Raw genomic sequence first — 23497 nt, forward strand, 5'->3', positions numbered from 1 at the left:
CATTTGTGTGCCTGGTGCTACTAGCAAGACTTATGGCCCCCAGTGCTAGGTTTTATAACTCATAAAAAGTCTGAACCTTGGTTTTGGGGATTCTCAGAGCTCCCTCATTCCCTGCTCCTGTATTTGCAATATCAGGGAGCAATTACCTTAGACCACACTCACCTAAACACACATTCACTAGACACCATAGGTACATATACAAGCATCTGTGGATTTTGCACTTGGAGGGGTGCTTCTGTGTGCTTCTGACAAGTAGCTCATCATGAGTCTGTACCAACAAATCTTGTCATGGCCCTGCTGTGAGTACTGCTCTGGGGGAGTTCCCAGTGTCCACAAGGACCCAGAAGAAACAGGAAAATGTACTTGCTACTCCTTTAGTTTAATCTGTTCCCCTATTAGTTCAGTTTTGACACTCATTCTGTGTCTAAATGCTGAGAGGGCAGAACAGTGCTATTTACATGATGGTTGTTTAAAACAAGCCAACACTCTATAACAGCATTCTATGATCTGATTTATCCAAGATCTCTGAGTGCAATAAAAATTGAACTTACAATTCACCACCTCACCTCCCGGCAAAAGTGCTTGAGGCAAAGTAGAACATCATAAACACAATTCAGAATACACTTCTAATAAATTAAATTACAAGACTACCTTATAAGCATTCTAACAAAACAGACTTCTTTTCACTTATGGTATTTTTTGCTATAGGTTGTGTTAAGTAGCTCATAAGGTGAGGTGTGAAATTCTTACTGCTTAGGAAGTTTGTTGTAAGGGCTTCCTTATTTGGAAACTGATAGCACTGTGTAACAGCCCACCTAGTTGATCATACAGGTCACACAGTATTTTGTGTTTTTCTTAAAGCCCCTGTTCCTGGACTCCTGTGACTGAGAGTCTGTTTTCATTTTTTAAAAACAGTAAGTCTCTAACCCCTAGGGTTGCAGAGAAAACCCTAACAAGGTGACCTAGACATTCCCTGAAATCTCAAACACCAAAAGGCAAATAAAACGTTCCCAAAACATTTAGTGTTTAAACTCTCATTATTTTTAAGTCAGTCGCATGATTCCTAACCCTTTAGTCAAGATTTTTGTACATGAGGTGATAATAATACAGGTTGCTGAGAGAACAGTAGCTTGATGTCCCCTTTGCTTATTTAGGCCCCCGTGAATACAGAGCCATGTTGCAAAATAGGGCCCTACTCCGGTGTCACCAGAAAGTCCCCTAAAAAGAGTCAGGTGTGATCCAACTATGTAGACTCCTGCGCTGCTGGGGAAAACCATTTCCTCAGCTCATGCACCAGGTAGCACAGTGGATGTGGGGCTGTGGCCCCTTTCCTGGTTCATGCGTGTGTGGGGTGGGGTGGGGTGGGGAGTGTGTGCGTGCACAGGGTTCAGGGAAGTTCAGCCCCCTTTCCCAGTTCATGGAGGGGAGCAATGAGTGTAAGGGGGCAGAAGCCCCTTTTCTGCTTCCTAGGGGGAGGGCCCAGTTCATGGGAGCGGCAGAGATCAGGGGATTCCCGCGCTCAGACCCCGCTCCGCTTCATGCGGGGGCGGGGGGAAGCACTTGCTCGCTCCCAAGGCCTAGGAGGGCAGGGCCCACGATGGGGCGGGCCCCCGCTTGTGCCTCTGGGCGCTTTTCACAAGCAGCCGGAGCTGGCACCAGCCCTTCTGCCGGGGGCCGCCCCCGCGCCCTGCTCACCCTGGCCGGGACCCAGCGGCGCTGGAGACAAAGCGGAGCGCGGAGCTCAGAGCCGGAGCCAGGTGAGCCGCAGGAATCCTTGAGCGCGGGGGGGGCACGTGTGGGGACGGGCGGGCTCCACGCGGCGGCCGCTCCACTGAGGCGAGCGCGCCCCACGCAGCGTGACAGCGGCCCGCGGAGCAGCCGCCGCCTTCCCGTTCCCCGGGCCGCGGCGCAGCCTCTGCCCTGCGCCGGCGCCTCCCTGCGCCTTGTGCCCTGCGCCGCGGGGCGGCTCGCGCGACTACAGCGGTTCCTTTAGTTTAGTTTGTGCATTTGACACACCAGAGGGGGCTCAGCCAGGGGCGGCAAACAAAAATGAGGCTGAGAAGCCGGGGAAAGCTTGTGTAGGAAGAGAGGGTGGGAAGCTTGGGACTGTTAGAGCTGGAGGCAGAAGAGGCGATGGTTTGCTAAGCTCCTCTCAACACGGACACACACACACACAAGTTAGACGTTTATATGGATTCAGGGAACATCTGCAGGAAGGGAGGTAATATTTAAGAAAAGTGGAAGTGATCAACTCTTATTTTCAGGAATTAACTGACTTCTAATTGGTGGGTTTTAGATTACCGGAATGATGGGTGTTCTGTGTAGAGTATAAAGAGAACAGAATAGGAGCAGGTATTTCATAAATGCCCAGTGCAGCGTTTCTTGCATCTTGTAACGGCCACTGACAGAGACAGAACACTGGACCAAATTAAACGCTGGCTCCTCTGGCAATTGCTATGTTCACATGGTTGCATGCTGTGTATATGTAAGGGGACTGTTGCCCCCTTACTAACATTCAGTGGGGGTATTTGGTTGGCTAGCTCCCAGTACTAAAAGGGAAAGAGTCTATGGGAAACCAGGACCTTGAGACTGATAGTCCCCAGGAACAATGGGGAGAGGCCAATGCTCCAGGTCAGCCTGAATGACAGGGCGGGCAGGCGAGTCAGGAGGCCAGGGAGGTGCCGTCCTCCATGTGAGCTGGATTTGCCTGGGTCAGACAGAGTGGGGCCAAGCTAAGGAGAAAGCAGGGCCCAAGCTAAGCTGGGGAGCAGAGCTGTGCCAGATCCAAAGGACCAGAAAAGCAGGCCAGAGAGAGCAGACCCTGTCCCGGAGCAGAGCTGCAGCCCCAAAGCAAGAGGCACAGGCCAGAGAGAGCAGACCCTGTGCTGGGAGCAGAGCTGCAGCCCCAAAGCCAGAGGCACGGCCCAGAGAGAGCAGACTTGCCCTGGGAGCAGAGCTGCAGCAACCAGAGCCAGAGGGGCCAGAAAAGCAGCCCAGGAAGCAGGTCAGTGCTGGGAGCAGAGTCACAGAAGCAGCCTGCAGAGCAGATCTGTCTGGAGCAGAGCTGCAGCAACCAGAGCCAGAGGGGCCAAAGAACCAGGGAGCTGGAGGCAGAGCAGCTTCAGCAGTGCAGAGACAGAGTGGTGCAGCTGGGGCTGGAGCAGTCCAGAGCTGAGTGCGGTTAGCAGCTGGGGGACAGCAGGCCCTGTGGGCAGCAGGCCCAGCACAGGGAGACGCCTCAGCCAAGAGGCTCTGCAGGCCAGGCTTGGATCGTAACCCTGACAGGGCGGGGGCGACACTGGGAAGAAGGGTCCTACCACTTAGAGCCTGAGAGCATGTGGCCACCACCAGAGCAAGTGTCCAACCCACAGCATCCCTGCAGCACAGCCAGGGCCTGAGAAGAAGGCCTGGGACCTACAAGAAACAGACTGTGAACTGCCCTGTCATTCCAGAGACACTGTTTGTGATGTTCCCTGCCACAGAGCAGGTTAATGTGTTTCCTTTAACCTTTCCCATTTTCCCTTTTTCTTTTTAAAATTAATTGTTGATTAAATAACTTGCATTTGCTTTAACTTGTATGTAATGGTCAGTGGGTCAGAGAAGTGCCCAGTGCAGAGAGAGTACCTCGGAGTGGGGACACCCTAGCCCCTGTCCTAGGTGACCACAGCAGAGTTGGGAGTCTGCCAGACAGGAGAGTGGAAGAGGAGTCCTCAAGGGCAGGGAGGCCACTGGGTAAAGGAAGTGGGAGCGAGGACTCAGATCCTTTCGCTAGCCCGCTTCACTGGGGTAGTGCAGAAGCCAGGAAAGTTCTCCACAATAGCAGGACTATTCCCCTGCTTACATATAGACCATTTACCAGTTCCCGTGTGCAGCCACTCAGGTTCTCTTGATTGGGTTTTCCATGGAGCAAAGGGAAGAAAATATAATTAAAGAGTAAAATGTGGTTCAGGGGCACAGCTAGGAGCTGAAACTATTTCAAACTCAGGTTTCAGAGTAGCAGCCGTGTTAGTCTGTATTCTCAAAAAGAAAAGGAGTACTTGTGGCACCTTAGAGACTAACAAATTTATTAGAGCATAAGCTTTCGTGAGCTACAGCTCACTTCTGTAGCTCACACGAAAGCTTATGCTCTAATAAATTTGTTAGTCTGTAAGGTGCCACAAGTACTGCTTTTCTTATTTCAAACTCACTATTTTTAAAATTGATTTTATTTAAAGTTGACAGTGTCCATGTAAGGATATTTGTCAAATACGATGGCAGGTTTCCAATTTAAGAGTTGTGGGAGTTTTACTTTTATATCGGTTTATTTGGCTTATTTATCTTTCAGTCATTAGCTTCAGCATTTGTAGAAGCTTCTGACCATTGAGTATTCGCTTTCCTGTAGTCTTAATTTTAGAAATATTTCCTATGACGAGACTATTAAATATTACCAGTCCAAAATTGCAGGGGGAGTCCTGCTCAGCCATATACTGGAACATGCTTAGTGCAGATATTATATTAGAGGAGTTTGGCTCGTAAACTTGAAGGCTCTACTGAGCATGGATGAACTATGATTTTTCAAAGGCTTATAACTTCACCAAATTTGGGTGGATTTTAATGGGGACAGCAAAAGGCACCGTATTGACACAAAGGCTGCACCCTGCCAAATTGTAATCCCTAGCTCCAAAGCACGGAGGGGATTGGATCACCAGAATATTTTTTTTATGGGAAAAACATCTTCCCCGACCTCATTCTGCAGTTGTATTGGCTGAGATTTTCCCAGAACAATTTAGCCTGAGGCAGATACCTGGCATGGAAAATTTCATCCCAAACCTTTTAAGTCTGGCAAAGTTATAAACAACCTAAAAGAGGGTTTTATCATAGGAAGTGTCATAGGTGATACTGCCAGCCCCACCTTAGTAAACCATAAACACCTGGGGTTCTAATCTGTCTGCACAATCAGAGGTGTTTTCTTGAAATGCAGCTGCAAGCCACCTTGTTATTTATCCTATTCTTGTGTGTTATCGGTGTATTGAATTTTGGATAGTACTACTGCTGACACAGGAGAAGGAGAGTAAAGTATTTGGGAAATTAGCTACCTTTTGTTGTGATAATTACTATAATACAGGGCATGGCTCTGAATCTAGGGTGTTATTTTTTTTAGTACCACTTCATATTAAAGTCCTTTGCAAAAATTTGCTAATCGGTCCTCACAATACCTAAAACAATTGTAGGAACAACCTGATACCACTGAAAGTTGATGTGTTAAGCAAAGACTCAAAGATAGCTGTATTGGCGCTGATATTTATTTCCTTTTATTATAGCAGCACCAAGCAGTATAGTTAAGGTTTCATAATGGCTTCCGGTGGGAGGGAGAGAAGCAAGTGGAGAGAGGACCATCTAGGAAGGAGCAGGTTCCTTATTTTGGTACCTTGACCACCTTCCTCTCTGATTGCTAGTTTTCCCTCTGCCTCGATGCACTCCTCCTTCAGACTCTTTGAATATACTTTCCGTGTCCATGTCTCCTCTGACCCATTAGTTGCTGCCTCCTCAGCTTCATTTCCTTATCCTCCCCTCCTCATTTGATCGTCAGCCCTGGAACAGCTCTTTTGCCCACCAAGATGACCACTCACTGAATCTTGTTCTGAATAAAAACTCTTGCGTCTCAGGTCTGTTCTTTCAGCGCTCCCTCTCTCTAACCATCACCTAATGCCCATCAATGTTGCTCCTTACGCCCTTGCCATGGGTCTTCCATGACACTTCAGTCCATCACTGGCCACTGCCAGGATTCCTCGGCTGTGGTCAGTCCCTTCTTCTGCTGATTTTCCTCTGGCACTACTGCACTGTGTTTATAAATAGTTCTATCAAAGTCCTACTTCACATGAGAAAAATAGGATATTAAGAACATCATTTAAATACAATGAAAGCATGTCTGCAACTTCTCTGGTAGTAGTCGGAATAAATGAACAGTGTTTTCTCTCTTTCTAGGGGCAAGATTAAGAAGCTGCTTTGATTACAAAGAGAGTTTGACTCCGTTTGCCTAATATTTTTAACAGAAGATGTTAAGTAAAAGTGAATCCCTTACTTCATGGCAGGAATCGGTGATGAGTTCGACCTGGCTGACTTACATATTAGAACAATGGACTGGTGTGGAGTACCACTATTTATACTATATTGGCTTCGGCTTCTGGGTGTTAAACATAATATTCTTTGCACCTCTTTTAATTTTCATGAGCGTTAGTTGTTTTTTAAATCTTCTTCTGCACATTTACAAGAGAAAGAATGGCCTAGATGAGGATTTCTCCAGTAAGTCATGGGACAACGGAAGGTTCATGGTGACATCCATACTTAGTATGTGTGGAAAACTGTGGCACGGTAAGATATTTTTCTCTCTGAACACTATTGTGTTGTGAGACGCTATCATTTGATTATTAAAAACTAGTATCCTGAACTATACTTACACTCAGATGGGTGATATCACTGATAGATATGAGAATGTGTTGACATTTCCTGGGCAGTTTGAGTCGTCATAGATAATAAGAATGATGGAGGCTTTCAGCGAGGCCATTGGTTCTTATCCAGCCTAAGTTGGTAGTAACAAAAGCTTTTATCAGCTGATGCTGTTTGTTACTCCCTGGATGAGTCTACACTTTACTTCTATGGAAAAATATACTTATTGTTTATGTGACCCCCCCTTCTCGTAGCAGTGGTGGGAAATTATTAAGAAAAAGTCTACTGTAGAAAAGGAACATAAGTACTGGTGTGGGTTTATAAATATTAGAACTGCTAGGCACATGATGGATTGTGGGTTTTTTGCTTAAATTAGAATCATAGGCATAGTGGATGAAGTTAATGCAGTAGATACAGAGCCTGAAAAACTCCCCTGATACAGAAAGTTTTAAATTTCTATGACTTCCCCTATCTAGAGGTTGATATAAAAGATGAAACCCACAAACAGAGACTATGGTCAGCATCCTAGCAGAAAATTCTGCATCCTCCCCTTTCCCAACAGCCTGGGATTAGGGGGTCTGGCCTTCTCAGTAACATCTTGCTTCTGCATCTCACATGCAGGGATTTAGTTAGTTGTTTATATTTATCTCTGGCTAGTAGGCATCCAATATACAATTTCAAGGCCTGCAATAGGTGCATTGGAACTAAATTCTGCAGTGGCAGACCCTAAATTTGGTGCCAGTATTAATAACTTATTCACTACTAGAAAATGCTCTTCATTCTCCATGTCTTCCCCTGCTGTCCAAGGGCAAGTCTTCAGTACCCGCCAGATTGGCAGGTAGTGATCAATCCCCGAACTTGCTCCCCGTCGACTCCGGAACTCTAGGACGCGAGAGGTAGAAGCGGAGTCGACAGGGGAGCGGTAGTGGTCGACTCGCTGCTGTCCTCATGGTCAGATACACCGACTTCAACTATGCTATTCGCGTAGCTGAAATTGCGTATCTTAGGTCGACCCTCCCCCCCCTTGTCCCCCCTCGTGTAGACCAGGGCCAAGTGACCCAGCTTGATTCCCAGGATTTTGTCTCCTACAAGGTTGGCAAGGCAGTCTGAGTAAGAATGTCCCTCTCCCACCCCCAGTGTGTATCAGGGAAAGTGGCGCACATAGCTGGCTTCGTTGTGCCTTGGCAGCTCAGCCCCCCATCCTACACTTCTGTCTCCTTCCACTCCTGGGGATAGAAGGAGACAGAGTGCATGGGGCCCTGATTTAGATGAGCAGAGCAGGGATGAGGAGAGAATACCTCTTACGGGTATTGTTTCAGACTCTCTGTAGACTCAGGAAGACATTACTGCATTGATTTACTCACTTCGCATTGTCAAGGTTATCTCTGCAAACATAAAGGCTACAAGCAATTAAACAAGAGAGCGCTGAGATTCTGGAGCACAATTATGTGACAAGGAGTAAATTCTGCATCAGATTCTCTAATCAGGGAATACACTGGACCCTGCTTGGGAGTGAAAGTGGGCAGCATATTTTGGATGTAAGTTTGAGATACAATATGGCAGCACAAAAGACCAATGCATCACATCTGAAACGGAATTTTTAATAATTCCTCTCCTGTATGGTTTGGAGGGACTATTTATCCTACTACTTGCTGCTCAAAGTGCACAGGTTTTGGTGTGGGTGAGAGGTGAGTGTTGAAGCTTCCAAGAATTTCCAGACACACATTAGTTTTGAGGGGTAAAAACAAGACTCACAGGCATCAACACTTGGGCTTGGGCTTAGTGGCTGTTTAATTGCAGTGTAGACACTCGGATTCGGGCTGAAGCCTGGGCTCTGGGACCCTGCGCGGGGGGGAAGCCAGCACTTAGATTCTGTACAAATAGATGGAAAAGCCACTTATTCCTTTTTTCTAGTTTTAGTTGGTGAGTAAGATGCTACTTTTACATTGTAATTTTAGTCTAAAAAGACTCTTTAGGATGAACTGAGATGCTTTTTTTTAAAAAAATAAAAGGAAATAGTTAAGATCCTAAATCTATAAATAAAATATATATACACAAATACACTGTAAAATAACAGTTGAAAAATCATTTCTTATTTCATTTACTTGTCAGGACCTCTGCTCAGTGTTGGGTATTTTTTGTTGTTGTTGCAAGTGTTCATAACATTGCAAACACCTAAAGCAGAAAAGGGAACTGAAATATTTAAAGAACTCTTGTTGTGTCACTGTCAGCTCTTGCAGGAGAAATGCAGGACTCTGAACCTACTCTTGGCATGTTAAAACAAGAAAAACTTCCAGCTTGGAGTGCATTCCTTTATTAGGCAATTCCTATCTAAAGAAACTGCTCCAGAATATACCCATATTTGGCATATTTCTTTTATTAATAGACCATGTTTTGTTAAACCAACCAGCTTTTGACAGATCCTTGACTGATCTCTAAATTTACACAAAGTACTTGTTTAAAGATAAAGTGGTATGGGTATTTTGCTAGTAGTTTAAGTTCTTAAACCATATTTTTTTCTTAATTTTCTTTTAAAAAGCCTTGCTTTGTATTTTTAAAAGCAAATATCACTTCTGAAAGCAGGTAACCCTGCTGTCTATTAGGAATAAAATCTGACAAACAGCATTTCTCATACTTAAGGATCTATTACTCTGGCTGTTTTAGTTGCGTTATCCTGCCTGCTCCCTATTATTGGGAGGCAGCTAACAGGTCCTCTAGAACAGTGTTTTTCAATGACTGGTCCCTGAGATCTCGCTGACTCACTTTAGGAAAGCTGTTAGGAAGCCAGTCCCTGTTATCAAAAAGGTTGAGAAGCACTGCTTGAAAATGTGTATTTGTATAAAGTGGCTGCATCCTCTACTGGCAGTTGGGGTGAACTGCCTACATGTTATGTTATTGGAACTGTGTCTTTATAGGCTGATTTCAGAGTAGCAGCCGTGTTAGTCTGTATTTGCAAAATGAAAAGGAGTACTTGTGGCACCTTAGAGACTAACAAATTTATTAGAGCATAAGCTTTCGTGAGCTACAGCTCACTTCAAGTGAGCTATAGCTCACGAAAGCTTATGCTCTAATAAATTTGTTAGTCTCTAAGGTGCCACAAGTACTCCTTTTCATTTTATAGGCTGAGTGTCCCAGTCAGTCTGGGCCAGGTACTGAACCTATTATTATTTATTATGCACAGCCAACTGGAACAGGATACAGAACAAACCAGATCTCTTATAAGCAGCATGTAAAGTATTCAAGCCAGAGGACGCCAAAACAAATTAACAAAACAGATATGTCCTCTTCAAGAAGGTCACAGTGAAGAAGCCATCTTTTAAACAAAGTTCATAAGGCCCTTACCTCAGGGCCTTAATTCAGAGCTCCTAAAATTAGCATCAGACAAAATCTTTGTGCCCAGTCAGGCTAGTTTCCTGGTGCCTGAGAAACCTCCATGACTTCTGGTCTCCTGCTGAGTCTTTTTCCTATTTAAGTAGTCCAGGGCCAGGCCAGGCCAGGGGACTTCCTTGATTACACCTAGAGAATTTTGGTTGTAGGCGCCAGCCTGTTCCTTCAAGGCTAGTATAGTCCTTCAAATACTTTAAGCACTGAGTGATCACTGAATGCTATACCTGACCACCAAGACGACGACTTTGATGGGAGCAGCAACAGATCCTTTCCAGCAGTGCTGAGGGGTTTTGGTTCCTTTCCTCCTCCATCATCAACCCCTATCTTTTCATCCTTTTCCTCTTTCATCCAAAAGAAAAGAGATCCCCCTGCTCCCAGGCAAGTTCAATGACTTAGCCATTAAAGAATATTGTCCCATTTGGCTGAATGAGTGTATTCTATCCACTCCATCTTGAACATGTCAAAAGTCTCTTCTCCACACCTTCCCAAATAGCTTCATTTTGAAGGGGATTGTCATAACCATACAGCTAAGGATAACCCCTTACAAGTAAGGAGGAATTCTAGGCTAAGAAGCTCAGATAACCTGGTTGGCACCTGACCAAAAGGACCAACGGGGAAAGAAAATACTTTCAAATCTGGGGGGGGTGGGGAGAGGCTTTGTTTGTGCTCTTTGTTTGGGTATTCTCTTGGGAAGCAGAGAAGCACCAGGTCAGAAAAATCCTTCTCCTATAATCCATCCTAAAGTGAGTCTCAATATTGCAGAAAGAGTAAGTAAATAAGGCAGGGCATGTTAGATTACATTTTGTTTTCAACTTGTGAATTTTCCTGCAGGAAGTTAACTACCCTGCCCTCAGACAGAAAAAAAAAACTTTAGGTGCTCACAGCTTAAAAAAAAATCCTTAAAAAAACAAAAAGAAAAACAAACAAACCCTCCCTGCTTTCCAAGCAGCCAAAAGGGGGGAAAAAATTGTCCTTTTAAAATCTGACTGTGCTTTTGGTTCAAAATGATCCCACTGCTCTGCCACCATGTCAGGGTTCCCTCCCCGTTCTTAACTCTAGGGTACAGATCTGGGGACTCGCATGAAAGCCCCCTAGGCTTATTTCTACCAGCTTAGGTAAAAACTTCCCCAAGGCACAAATCCTTTGTCCTTGGATGGTATGCTGCCACCACCAAGTGATTTAGACAAAGAATCAGGGAAAGGACCACTTGGAATTCCTATTCCCCCAAAATATCCTCCCAAGCCCTACACCTCCTTCCTGGGAAGGCTTGAGAATAATATACCATCCAAATAGGTAAACCAGATTCTTAAAAAATAGAACTTTATTATAAAGAAAAAAAAAGTAAAAGAAGCACCTCTGTAAAATCAGGATGGAAGGTAACTTTACAAAACACAGAGGATTCCCCTCTAGGCAAAACTTTAAAGTTACAAAAAATACGGATAAACCTCCCTCTTAGCACAGGGAAGATGTTTTCAAAAGTTGAAAACAAAAGGTAATCTAATGCGCCCTGCCTTATTTACTTACTCTTTCTACAATATTGAGATTCACTTTAGGATGGTTTATAGGAGAAGGAGTTTTCTTACCTGGTGCTTCTCTGCTTCCCAAGAGAACATCCAAACAAAGAGCACAAACAAAGCCTTCCCCCCTACCCCTCCCAGATTTGAAAGTATCTTCTTTCCCCATTGGTCCTTTTGGTCAGGTGCCAACCGGGTTATTTGTGCTTCTTAACCCCTTACAAGTAAGGAGGAATTCTAGGCTACCCGTAGCTGTATGGTTATGACAGGGGTCTAAGAAGGTTTTCTCCTATTACAGCATCATTGGAGAAGACGTGGGTTAAATAAATCAAAGATCCATCAAGTGAGAGTTACTAAAGTGATACCAAGTCCAATAGGACTTGAAGCTTACACATTTTCTGCAGTTTCAAAGATCAACTTTTCCTTCATACACCTCAGCTGATGTAGCAGGAAGTTTTTTGGAGTTCCTGATTTGTGGCTGTAAAATTTGAAAGTGTGCTCACAAATGAGAGTTTGGATCCTCCTCTCTTGCTCTGAGAGCTACCATTGCACACATAGCCATGGTCTGAACTGCCCTCTGTCATTCCTCAGCCCCAGAAGAAGTCATCAGCTAGGAACCCCCACTGCAGAAAAAACATCGGAAGCCAATCAAAGACAACTCCCAGCATTGTTATACAGCTTGGCCTGTGTTGCTCCCAGTTTCTTGGCTAACTCCTATGCAAAATTCTGGAATCTAAGAAGACAGAGCAGGCAGCACCAGATAAAGATCCTACCAGCAGAAACAACCTCATCCAAGCATCCTTTGATGACACTTTATTGTTTGGAGCATCTCTAGAGAGAGCTTTAATGATTTGGACAGAGCTTTTAATGACTTCTTTGGATCTCAGTAAAACATTGTCTCCATTTCCATCATCAGAGCAGTGGTTCCCAAACTTGTTTGGCCGCTTGTGCAGGGAAAGCCCCTGGTGGGCCACGCTGGTTTGTTTACCTGCCATGTCCGCAGGTTCAGCCAATCGCGGCTCCCAGTGGTCGCGGTTGACTGCTCCAGGTCAATGGGAGCTGCTGGAAGTGGCGCGGGCCGAGGGATGTATAGAAGAGGTACCAAGAAGGCTATTGCAGATGATCAGAGGCATAGAAAACTTCAGCATGATGAAAGATTTCTCAGATTATAGAGTTTTTCAAGTGGCTCTGTATATTCCCACTTATGGGTATTGCTCTGCCTAGTGGTGTCTAAGTAGGACCCTCTCCTAGCAGCGTACCTTAGAGCACACTCACGTACCCTCCCTCCCCTGTCAACATATCCAAATGTTTTGAAAGTGAGGATATAAGGGGTGAGGGGACCTAAGCTCTTCACCACTTCAGTTCCTTCAAATTGCATGCCTGGATGGAAGTGAACTGCTCCAGTCTCTTTGGATCTGGAGTCCTTTCTGTCTGAAGTGTTCTTTCTTGTAGCTACTTGGTGTTAGTCTAGGTATAGTCAGTTACTGCATAGCTCGGTTCCAGGTTATGGCAGAACTGAAGGAGAAGATGGAATTCAAGAGGTCCACTTCATGTCCCACTGTCTTCCCTGTGTCCGACGACCACATGTGGTACCTCAAGAGAGGGCTTCTCTCCTTCTAGGTGTTTTATTTGCCAGACTTTTAGACTCAGAGTCTGCCAGGACAGACAGACTCAATTATAGCTCCTTCTTCTCATCCCTCTGGATCTGGACAGTTGTTGGATCCAAAGTCCAAGAGGCCAGTCTTGACTCCTGTGGCTTCCAGTAAGTCAAAACAGTTGAAGTGCTCCAGGAATTGGAGCCCCATGAGGTCCAGCTTTGGTTCCCTGTGCTACCTCTGAAGCTACCTATGTCAGAACCCAGGGCCCCGTGGTTGGCTTCAGCAGTCTTGTGTCCCAAGAAAAAGTCAGGGGCTAAGATGACCACTCCCAGCTGTGCTGTATCCCATGCATCAGATGTCTCGATCCATCCAATTCCAACAGAGCCTCCACGGCTTCGAAATCCTGGTGGTTTCCAGTCTCTTCTTCAGAAACTAGCAGGATGGATTTGAGTCTAGAATTGGATGTGATGCTGTCCATGTCTTTGGCTCTGACTGTTACAGTTACAAGCAAAAGAGGCCTAAGGACAAATCAGCCACTGTTAGCAGTGCCAGATCCCATGCCTCGGATTTATCAGATCCAGCCCGTATGACAGAACTGCTGTGATTCTAAAATCTAGATTTTCACCTTCAGCTCTGGCAGCTAGGGAGATAGACGGCACCAGACCCAATGCAGGATACAAATCTAAGTCTTTGGCTTTGGCAACAGTTCCAACCATTTTGATTCCAGGCCCATCTTTGGTTCCAAAAGATGCAGTGATGGTGATAGCTGAAGTTCATTGTTTAGCTTCTGATTGTTCCTTGGATCCAGCTGTGAAACAGAAGGTCCCCAGAAAGAGGCAGGAATCACCAGTCTTGAGATCTGCAGCTTCTTCATCTGAATTTGGTATTTCAGATGGTATTTTTCAGTTCATTAGGCCTTTCTTTGTACTTCCAGCCCTATAGTCATTCTAATTATGTGGTGATTTTTCTATTGTTTTACTACTGTTCTAGTCTTTGACACATCCTTTCAATGAACATTGGCTTCATGGTTATATTCTGTTTTGGGGGTTTGTTTTTACTAATGATTTCACTTTCAAGTTCTAGATATATTTTTTTCCCACTTTAGATTTTCCTTGAGTGTGATTTTTTTTTTTAATCCCATCCATATGTGTCTCATCTAGGTTTGAATTGTTTTTAGTTTTCCAGATTTGTGTATGCTAAAGCTCTAAAAACTAGCAGAAGGCTTATTCATTTGAATTGATGCTCAACATTCTGTAGTTTCATTGGTTGCTAATAGCTATCTGTGACGTTCCCCTCTGGTGTTATCCGGACCGTGATCTGCTAGGTCACTCCAATCCTTAACTCTAGGAACCAGCCTTACCCTGATCTGCTGTGAGAATCCCCACTTCTGGGCTGTTCATGCGCAGCCTCTAGCATGTGAGCTGCTCCTTGGATTGTGCAATCGAATGACACTAGCCAATATCTCTGGTCCCAGACAACCCTAGGAACCTCCATCTTGCAGTGTCTAGTTATGTCCACTGGACGCTGCAAGCTTATATGAGCTCGACAATTTAACAAAGACATTGATATGTACCAGGCTTGTTATCTCAAGGGGAGTTTCTGACACACTTCAAACCAAATGCACTGCTTCAGGTAGAATAAATAAACATTTATTAACTATGAAGATAGATTTTAAGTGATTATAAGTCAAAGCATAACAAGTCAGATTTGGTCAAATGAAATAAAAGCAACACTTTCAATGCCTTTACAAACTTGGATGCTTCTCACCACAGCCTGGCTGGTAGCTCTTCAGCCAGGCTCTCCCCTTTGATCAGTGCTTCAGTCACTTGATGTGATGTCTGTAGATGTAGGTGGAAGGGAGAGAGAGAGCGAAAGAGCATGGCAAATGTGTCTCCCTTTTATCCTGTTCTTTCTTCTCCCTTGGCTTTGCCCCTTCCCCCTTCAGAGTCAGGTGAGCATTATCTCATTGCAGTACCATACTGACCAAAGGAAGGGAGGTGACTCACTTGAACAGATCCTTTTGTTGCTGCCTAGACCAGAGTCCTTTGTTTCTGTGAGGCTGGGCTGGGTTTGTCTCATACCTTCCCTGATGAGGTGTGAACTGCCTCTCTGTTCTTGGAGAGTTTTTGCCTGGATTTATTTTAAACCATGAGGATACATTTTCAGCCTCAAAACAATATAGATGAAATTATAACCTATAACATTATTGTAACAATTACTATAACATCACTATAACAACAATGCTCAGTGCATCATGAACCTTCCGAATACGCCCAATATGACAAACTTTGCATTGGATACCACACAGTCATTTTACAAGAATGAACATGGGAGTCCTGGGTGTTACCCCGAGATACAGAGCGTCACATTATCCAAGTGTGACATGAACAAAAAACTCATCAAATTAGAGAATAGCCTGGATCTTTAATTGAATACTGTGATGGACTGTACTCATGTATTTACACTATTATAATAATCTTTGCACAAAGTATGCCTTGTGAGGTATCATTTGAAAACTCATAATTTGCTGGTCAGTATTGTCCTGGTAAAATATGCGTGCTGATATTGTATGTGAAGTTATAAGATTCCACTGTATGATGTTACTGAAACATGTTCCAAGTCTGGGGAGAGGTCAAACCAGTTTCTCAGAACAAAGGTCAAGCTAACGCATCAGCCAGGTATAAACAAGGTCAATGGGCCATTACCGGCTAAGTGGCTATTCATTGGCAGGAAAAAGGGCATGGACAGAAAATTTACAATTTAGCAAAGAAATAGTATGGGGTTCCTGTCTACACAGTTTGCCCGGCAAAATGCTCCCAGGTAAAAATGCTTCTCAAATGGAGGACAGGACTATAAAAAAAAGAAGGAGGCAGACAACCCACAGGACCCCACCCAACCTCCTCTCTCACCCACTCTGTCCATCGATTCACTGTATCAGAAGGAACAAAGGAAGCAGCCATTACACAGAAGAAGGGGTCCTGGCCTTAGGAGTTTGGTCAGTAAGACTGTTAACATGTGGGAACTTTGCTTAGAATTTAACATAGTTTGTTAAATTAGGAACTATCTGCATTTTATTTTTCTTCTAACCATTTCTGACTTTTATACCTTATTCCTTGTATTTACTTAAAATCTATCTCTTTGTAGTTAATAAACTTGTTTATTGTTTTATCTAAACTGTTTGAATTGAAGTGTTTGGGAAACTCCACTTGAAATAACATTATTTGTGCATATCGTTTCTGTTAATAGAATGATGGACTTTCTATAAACCTGTATTGTCCAGAGAAGGGTTGGGCAGTAGAAGACCTACATTTCTGGGGAAAATCTGGGACTGGAAGTACGCTGGCATCACCCGGCAGTTTAATTCAGGCAGGCAAAAGCCTAGGTGTGACTGGCAGGCTGCAAGTTCACACATACATCGCTGGGAGCAACTTACATGCTGGAGGCTGTTTGTGAGCACTCCTGTTGGGAAGCTACTGCAGCAAAACAGTAGGCATGAGGGCAGGCGTGGCACAGCTACTCACCACTCTAGATTGTACTCTGGGTATGTCACAAATGCCATTTACAAGTAGAATTTTTTTCCTTGATTTCTGACTCCTTTTAAATCATGGTCACAATTACAAAAATAAGAACAATGAGTCAAGACTGCACCAATACATTAGGCCTCTGTGGGCTGACACATGGTTCAGTGATGCAGGAAATCAAGAATAGGGTTGCCATTTTCTCACTACATTTTGACTATCAAGTGAAATGTTTGACTATCAGATCCAAGAGTTAATTGTTATGCTAAAACTTACTCCTAGTGCAGTTTTCCCCACATCAAGAGTTTCCACAGCTCTAGTAAGGAGTTTTTTTTTTTTTTTAAATCAAAGCTTGACTGGTATAAAGTTGGTATTGAAACTATTGTACTTTGTACTCTTGACAGGTTATGAGATTCATGGTACAGAAAAAATTCCAGAAGGACCAGGGCTTATAGTTTATTACCATGGAGCCATTCCTTTAGACTACGGCTACTTTATCTGTAATCTTTATATACAGACGGGAAGACTCTGTTACTCAGCAGTTGATCGCTTCTTTGCTAAGTTACCAGGTAAAGTATTCTTATTATAAATGAGGGAGTTAGTAATATTTTGAATTCAGAGATTCTAATTCATGCCATGTTACAGATAAATACATTATTACAAATATTAAGACTTAAACAAAATGCTTTCTAGGTATGCCCTACATAAAATAATATAATTTCAAGCATTTGCATATTCACAGTCATGGGATGTGTGATAAATAGGATAATCTCGTGAAATATCCTAGATGAACTTTACTGAATTAAGTTTTAAAATCTGTGGAATGTATTGTATTAAATGAATTGTTTATGTATCCTCGCTGGGCAGGGATTGCGTGTATTTCCATGGTAAGCATAAATATAGCTCCCCCCAGAACTAAGAGCAATATGGAGTGATTAGTCAAAGTCACACAGGTTCCAAAATCTCTAGAGAAGCACCACCCACAGGAGAAATTTGTCTAAACTAGTTCAAACTGGATTCTTCAGGGACCAAGAGACAAAGAAAGGGTTTTTGGTTAAATAGTCTGGTGGTAAACTGTCTCAGGGCCTTCTTTCTGATCCAGTAGTTGGACAGGATCTGTGGTCCACGGAAGGTCCCAATCCTTAGGGAAGGGTTGGAAGGACTTTGGCCTACTTAGGCCCCAAAAGACTGGGTTCCTGTTCTGAGCAAAGGGTGTTATGAACTTGAAACCATAGGGAAACTCCTGTGTGGGGTTTGAAGGACTGCTCCTGCCAGAGCCCTTATTGGATTTGGAGTGATCTCCCCAGTAAGCTTATTTGCACGCCTGTAGGTCGTTTTCTGTTTTTAATGTGTTTTTTCTGTATCACTTTTGTGTTAAGACTAAAACAAGCTTGTTTAAAAAGAGATGTTTGGTAGATTAATAGTGGTAATTATGCAAGCGGGGGAATAGTCCCGCTATTGTGGGGAACTTTCCTGGCTTCTGCACTACCCCAGTGAAGTGGGCTAGTGAAAGGATCTGAGTCCTCGCTCCCACTTCCCTTACCCAGTGGCCTCCCTGCCCTTGAGGACTCCCTTCCACTCTCCTGTCTGGCAGACCCCCAACCCTGCTGTGGTCACCTAGGACAGGGGCTAGGGTGTCCCCACTCCAGGGTACTCTCTCTGCACTGGGCACTTCTCTGACCCACTGACCATTACATACAAGTTAAAGCAAATGCAAGTTATTTAATCAACAATTAATTTTAAAAAGAATAAGGAAAAATGAGAAAGGTTAAAGGAAACACATTAACCCGCTCTGTGGCAGGGAACATCACAAACAGTGTCTCTGGAATGTCAGAGCAGTTCACAGTCTGTTCCTTGTAAGTCCCAGGTCTTCTTCTCAGGCTCTGACTGTGCTGCAGGGACTCTATTGCTTGGACACTTGCTCTGGTGGTGGCCACACACTCTCAGGCTCTAAGTGATAGGACCTTTCTTCCCAGTGTCGCCCCCGCCCTGTCGGGATTATGATCCAAGCCTGGCCTGCAGAGCCTCTTGCCTGAGGCGTCTCCCTGTGCTGGGCCTGCTGCCCATGGTCCCCCTCGGTCTTCCCAGCTGCTCATCGCACCCAGCTCCAGACTGCTCCAGCCCCTGCTGCACCACTCTGTCTCTGCACTGCTGCTGCTGCTCTGCCTCCAGCTCCCTGGGCTGCTTTTCTGGCCCCTCTGGCTCTGGTTGCTGCAGCTCTGCTCCCAGGGCAAGTCTGCTCTCTCTGGCCTGTGCCTCTGGCTTTGGGGCTGCAGCTCTGCTCCAGGATAGGGTCTGTTCTCTCTGGGCTGATTTTCTGGTCCCTTTGGATCTGGCACAGCTCTGCTCCCCAGCTTAGCTCAGGCCCCTGCTTTCTCCTTAGCTTGGCCCCACTCTGTCTGACTCAGGCAATTCCAACTCACACAGAGGACGGGACCTCCCTGGCCTCCTGACTCCCTGATTAGCCTGCCCACCCTGTCATTCAGGCTGACCTGGAGCATTGGCCTCTCCCCATTGTTTCTGGGGATTATCAGTCTCAGGGTCCTAGTTTCCCATAGACCCTTCCCCTTTTAGTACTGGGAGCTAGCCAACCAAAACACCCCCACTGAATGTTAGTAAGGGGGCAACAGTACACTGTTAACCATCTCTGAAGAGAAGGCAAAACAAGCCTGCTTAGGCTGCCAGTGTTTTGTCAGGGGTGATTACAGTAAAGACAAGGAAGGGTTCAGCCTGGAAATAACCTGATCAGAAAGGAGAGAGATGCATGTTTCCATCCAGTGGCTCAATCCAAAGGCAATGGCTGGGGAACCGGAAGCTCGAGAGTGGGTGTGTGTGTGTGGGATATGTATGTGTGTGGGATATGTATCAGTGTGCATAAGTTTCCACAGCAGTGGAAGTAAGTACCCTAGAAAGGAGAAGTACAGAGAAAAGTCTCAATCTTTTCAGGAAAGTCTTTGTGAAAAGAGGCAGGGGAAGATGATGATGAATTATGAACAGCTGAAGAAGCATTGCCTGGTTGAGCTGTGTAGAGAAAGGCAGCTCAGCATTGAGGACCTGATAAAAACATAGCTAGTAGGTTTGCTTGCTGTATTCTAATGAACAGAAGAGGAATAATGGTTCAGGTCTGCAGGGAACTTCCAAGCCACTGGCAGAGGGTACAGCTGGCAGGGTAAATCTTGGAGCCAGCTCTTGGAGGGAAGCAGGTAAGAGACTGGCAGAGGCACTACCTCTTTTCTATCCAGTCTGAGTGCATCACTGCAACTGGGATCGGAGTCAACTACAAGTAGATCAGGAGAATCTGCAGCTGGAAAGGGACAAACTGCATTTGGAAATGCAGAAGTTAGCAGACTGGGAGCTAGAGCAAGAAGACCAGGAGAAACAGCGAAAGTATAAGAGAGAAGAAAAGGAGTAGTACCAGCATGAGGAGAGAGAAAAAGACAAACAGCTTCAATGTCCTTATCCAGTAAGAAGAACTAGTCCTCATGTACTTGTCCTGGTGGGTGGTATAGACTCCAAATTACTTCCTCATTTTAGGGAGGGAGATGACATAGATATGTTTCTAAATACTTTGGAAAGGGATTGTGAATTGATAGGTCTTAAAATGTAATTGTTAACAGGGATTGTCACTGAGTGGGTGTGTTTCCAGTGGGGTCCCAAAGAGATTGGATCTTGGTCCTATACTATTTAACATGTTTATCAGTGACCTGGAAGAAAACATAAAATCGTCCGTGATAAAGTTTGCAGATGACACAAATTGGAGGAGTGGTAAATAATGAAGAGGATAGGTCACTGATTGAGAGCAATGAGGACCACTTCATAAACTGGGCAGAAGCAAACAACATGTGTTTTAATATGGCTAAATGTAAATGTATACTTCTAGGAATAAAGAATATAGACTGTACTGACAGGATGGGAGACTCCATCCTGGGAAGCAGTGACTCTGAAAAAGATTTGGGGGTCATGGTGAATAATCTGCTGAACATGACTTCCCAGAGTGATGCTCTGGCCAAAAGGACTAATGCGATTCTTGGATGAATAAATAGGGGAATGTCGAGTAAGAGTAGAGAGGCTATTTTACTTCTGTATTTGGCACTGCTGTGACTGCTGCTGGAGTACTGTGTCCAGTTCTGGTGCTCACAATTCAAGAAGGATGTTGATAAATTGGAGAGGGTTCAGAGAAGAGCCACAAGAATGATTAAAGGATTAGCCAACATGCCTTATAGTGAGAGACTCATAGCTCAATCTATTTAACTTAACAAAGAGAAGGTTAAGAGGTAACTTGATTATAGTCAATAAGTACCTAGATGGGGAACAAATATTTAATAATGGGCTTTTCAGTCTAGCAGAGAGGGGTATAATACAATCCAACAGCTGGAAGATGAACCTAGACAAATTCACACTGGAGATAAGGTGTAAATTTTTAACAATGAAGATAATTAACCATTAGAGCAATTTACCAAGTGTTGCAATGGAGTTTCCATCACTGAGAATTTTCATATTAAGATTGGGTATTTTTCTATAATATATGCTCTAGGAATTATTTTTGGGAAGTTTAGTGGTCTGTGACAGCTTGCGACGCCCCATATAATAACCTTGCGACCACCCCCCACGGGTCCCGACCCCCAGTTTGAGAGCCTCTGCTCTAGCAATTATTTTGGGGAAGTTTAGTGGTCTGTGTTCAGTGGCCTGGATCTGAATGTCTTGTATCTGAATATGTTCCTCCTCTTCAGACAAAATGTTTGCTGTCACAGAAGGCAATTGAGAGTGATAATTACCTTCCATAGTCAGATCAGAGAACCTCCGATTCAAAAAAGGTAGTTGTAGTGACAGGGGCATGGCCTCCCTCTGACACTGATGGAGATGAACCACTCTCCATCCCATGGTGGGCAGAGCTAGGTAAGCCATACCCACCCCGCAGGAAGCAGAGGGGCAGTACAGGAAGTTTAAAAGGCAGGTCCTGTAGCTCAGTTGCATGAGAGCTGGAAAAGGAAGCAGACGTTGCTTGCCTGCTGCCGAGCCCTATGCCTGAGATGGAGCTCTGCTGTGGTGAGGACCCAGAGGACATACCAGGACTACTGACAGACCAGGACCTGGTGGAGCTACTGGGACTGCCATTGGCTGTGTACTCAGGAGAGAAGCAAGAATCCCACGAGATAGAGGTACATGCCAAAGGGGTAGTAGGAAGTAGCAGAGGGACAGCAGATGATAGTCCAGTTTTGTTGGCAGAATTCAGGTCAGCGTGTTTTGGACAGATCCCCGCTGAACCAGTGGCAGAACCATCCGTCACTGTTAGGACCCTGGCCTAGGACCTGGTGGAGTAGGGTGGGTGGGCCTGGGTCCCCCTACCCCATGCAGCTGCCTCACTCTGGGGTGGCTGCCTACTCACTTTAGGCCAAGAGGCCAGTGTTTTCTGCCTATCCTCCTGAGCCTGAGGGTAGGCAATAGACTACTTAGTGCTCTTCCCTGCACAGAGGGCTAGAATCCTGAGACTGCTTCTTGCTCTGCCCCGTCCCAATGGCTAGAGCCCTGATACTGCTAATTCCCCAATGAGTCTTGCCTTTAAAGATATGTGGTAGTGTGGGGCACGTGGCATCCCTCCAAGACTGATGGGGACAGATGGCCACAAACCCCTACAGTAGTTATAGACATCCTTTATGTGGTCTCATGAGTTACAAGTAATATGGAGCCAAGCAATAGGGCTCATACAGTCAATGCCATTCTGGCCAGGATTCAGTCATTGGATCTGATTAATACCCTTGACCATAATGCTGAAAGAATTTAGGGTTGTGATATTTCTTGTTACGATCAGGCAGTCGAGAAGGGGATGGTGGTATCTGCTGATCTGCCTCTGATCTATTCCTATCTTGTATCTGATGGTGAGCATAGAGGTGACTGAGGTGGACCTGGTAGAACTGATCATAGAGATAATACATTCAGAGACCTGAAGGGTGTCTTGAGGGGCAGAACCAGTGATGAAAATAGCTGTTCCTCTCTCCTCCTCTTATCCTCTGGAGGTAAAGAAGGGAGCATTGGAGAAGAGGTCCTCTTATTTGCTGTTTATCTTTTGCTGGATCCAAGAGTGATGAGGACTCAAGCAGGATGGATGTGTGCCATTACTGTGGGATAATGAGTAGAGGGGGTGGATTCAGAATGTTGCCCAAGAGCAGTTCTCACTGGCTGTGGTTGTGCTCCCTAAATTGCAGGTTTAAGAGTCAGTTCCAAAGTACTGGGAATGGGGTTATGCACTGTTTCTGAATGGTCTCATATCTGTGTCTTAGCTCTGCTCACAGAACTTCTATGTGCCATAGATAAAGTTCTCATTCTCAGAATGGTTCTGCTAACAGAGGCCATTTCCAAAGCACATTTCTCTCATCTTGATTCAGATCCACAGACTTGGAGACCTTCTTAGCCACATTCTTCCCTTTTTTTTTTTTGAAGGTAGCACAGCAGAGGCTGCTGGAGTTGAAGGTACCATCAGAATGGATGGAAGTCCATAAGGCTTCTATTTATCCTGACCCAAAGGACCTAGAACTGAGGATGGTCTCTGCCTATCCCCTGTATCTGATGTCTTTTCAGCTTCTGTGTTAGCTGGCTCTCCTTCTTAGCTCTTGGAGTAAACATGACACAGATTGAGCACTTCAACGAAGGGCATCCCTTCCCAAAGGAAGCAAGGCATCCAGAACATGCAACTGATGTGGAAAACACCTCCAGACAGGAAACATGTTTGAATCCAGGTTTCCTCTTCAGAGCCACCATTTGAATTCTTCATTAAAATTCTCACTTTAAAACTAAACTGTCCTAACTGACTGCACTATAAATTAACTCCTATCCTTAGCTCCACCTGAAGAACTGTGTGAGGGGTTTTAGCATCTGTATCAAACGTCCAGAGAGTCTGTTGTTGTATGTGTTGAAAGGAACTGCGGTGGCTGTGGCTCACCATGCCCCTTTTATAACCTGGCCCCTAGAATGTTCAGGAACCAGGGAAAGGAAGGGTAGGAAGAGATACGCGAGTTCTCCAATGGGCACTGCTAGTTATTAAGGCTGGAACTCTGCC

At 44.8% G+C, this 23497-nt stretch overlaps 1 protein-coding gene across 2 annotated transcripts in view; it reads left to right on the forward strand.

The window, feature by feature from the left end:
- The first annotated feature begins 1524 nt into the window (after positions 1 to 1524).
- The window catches only part of LOC119851108 (transmembrane protein 68-like), a 37770-nt gene continuing 15797 nt past the window's right edge, over positions 1525 to 23497 (forward strand). For both annotated transcript variants that reach the window (XR_005291138.2, XM_038390367.2), the window contains exons 1-3: positions 1525 to 1757; positions 5965 to 6351; positions 16848 to 17012. Coding sequence is in view for 1 of the 2 variants with exons in the window: in XM_038390367.2 (XP_038246295.1) it covers positions 6036 to 6351; positions 16848 to 17012 (481 nt within the window). In the remaining variant the exon portion in view is untranslated. The remainder of the gene's footprint in view (positions 1758 to 5964; positions 6352 to 16847; positions 17013 to 23497) is intronic.

This window comes from Dermochelys coriacea, chromosome 2, assembly GCF_009764565.3.
Source record: "Dermochelys coriacea isolate rDerCor1 chromosome 2, rDerCor1.pri.v4, whole genome shotgun sequence".
Taxonomy (NCBI): domain Eukaryota; kingdom Metazoa; phylum Chordata; order Testudines; family Dermochelyidae; genus Dermochelys; species Dermochelys coriacea.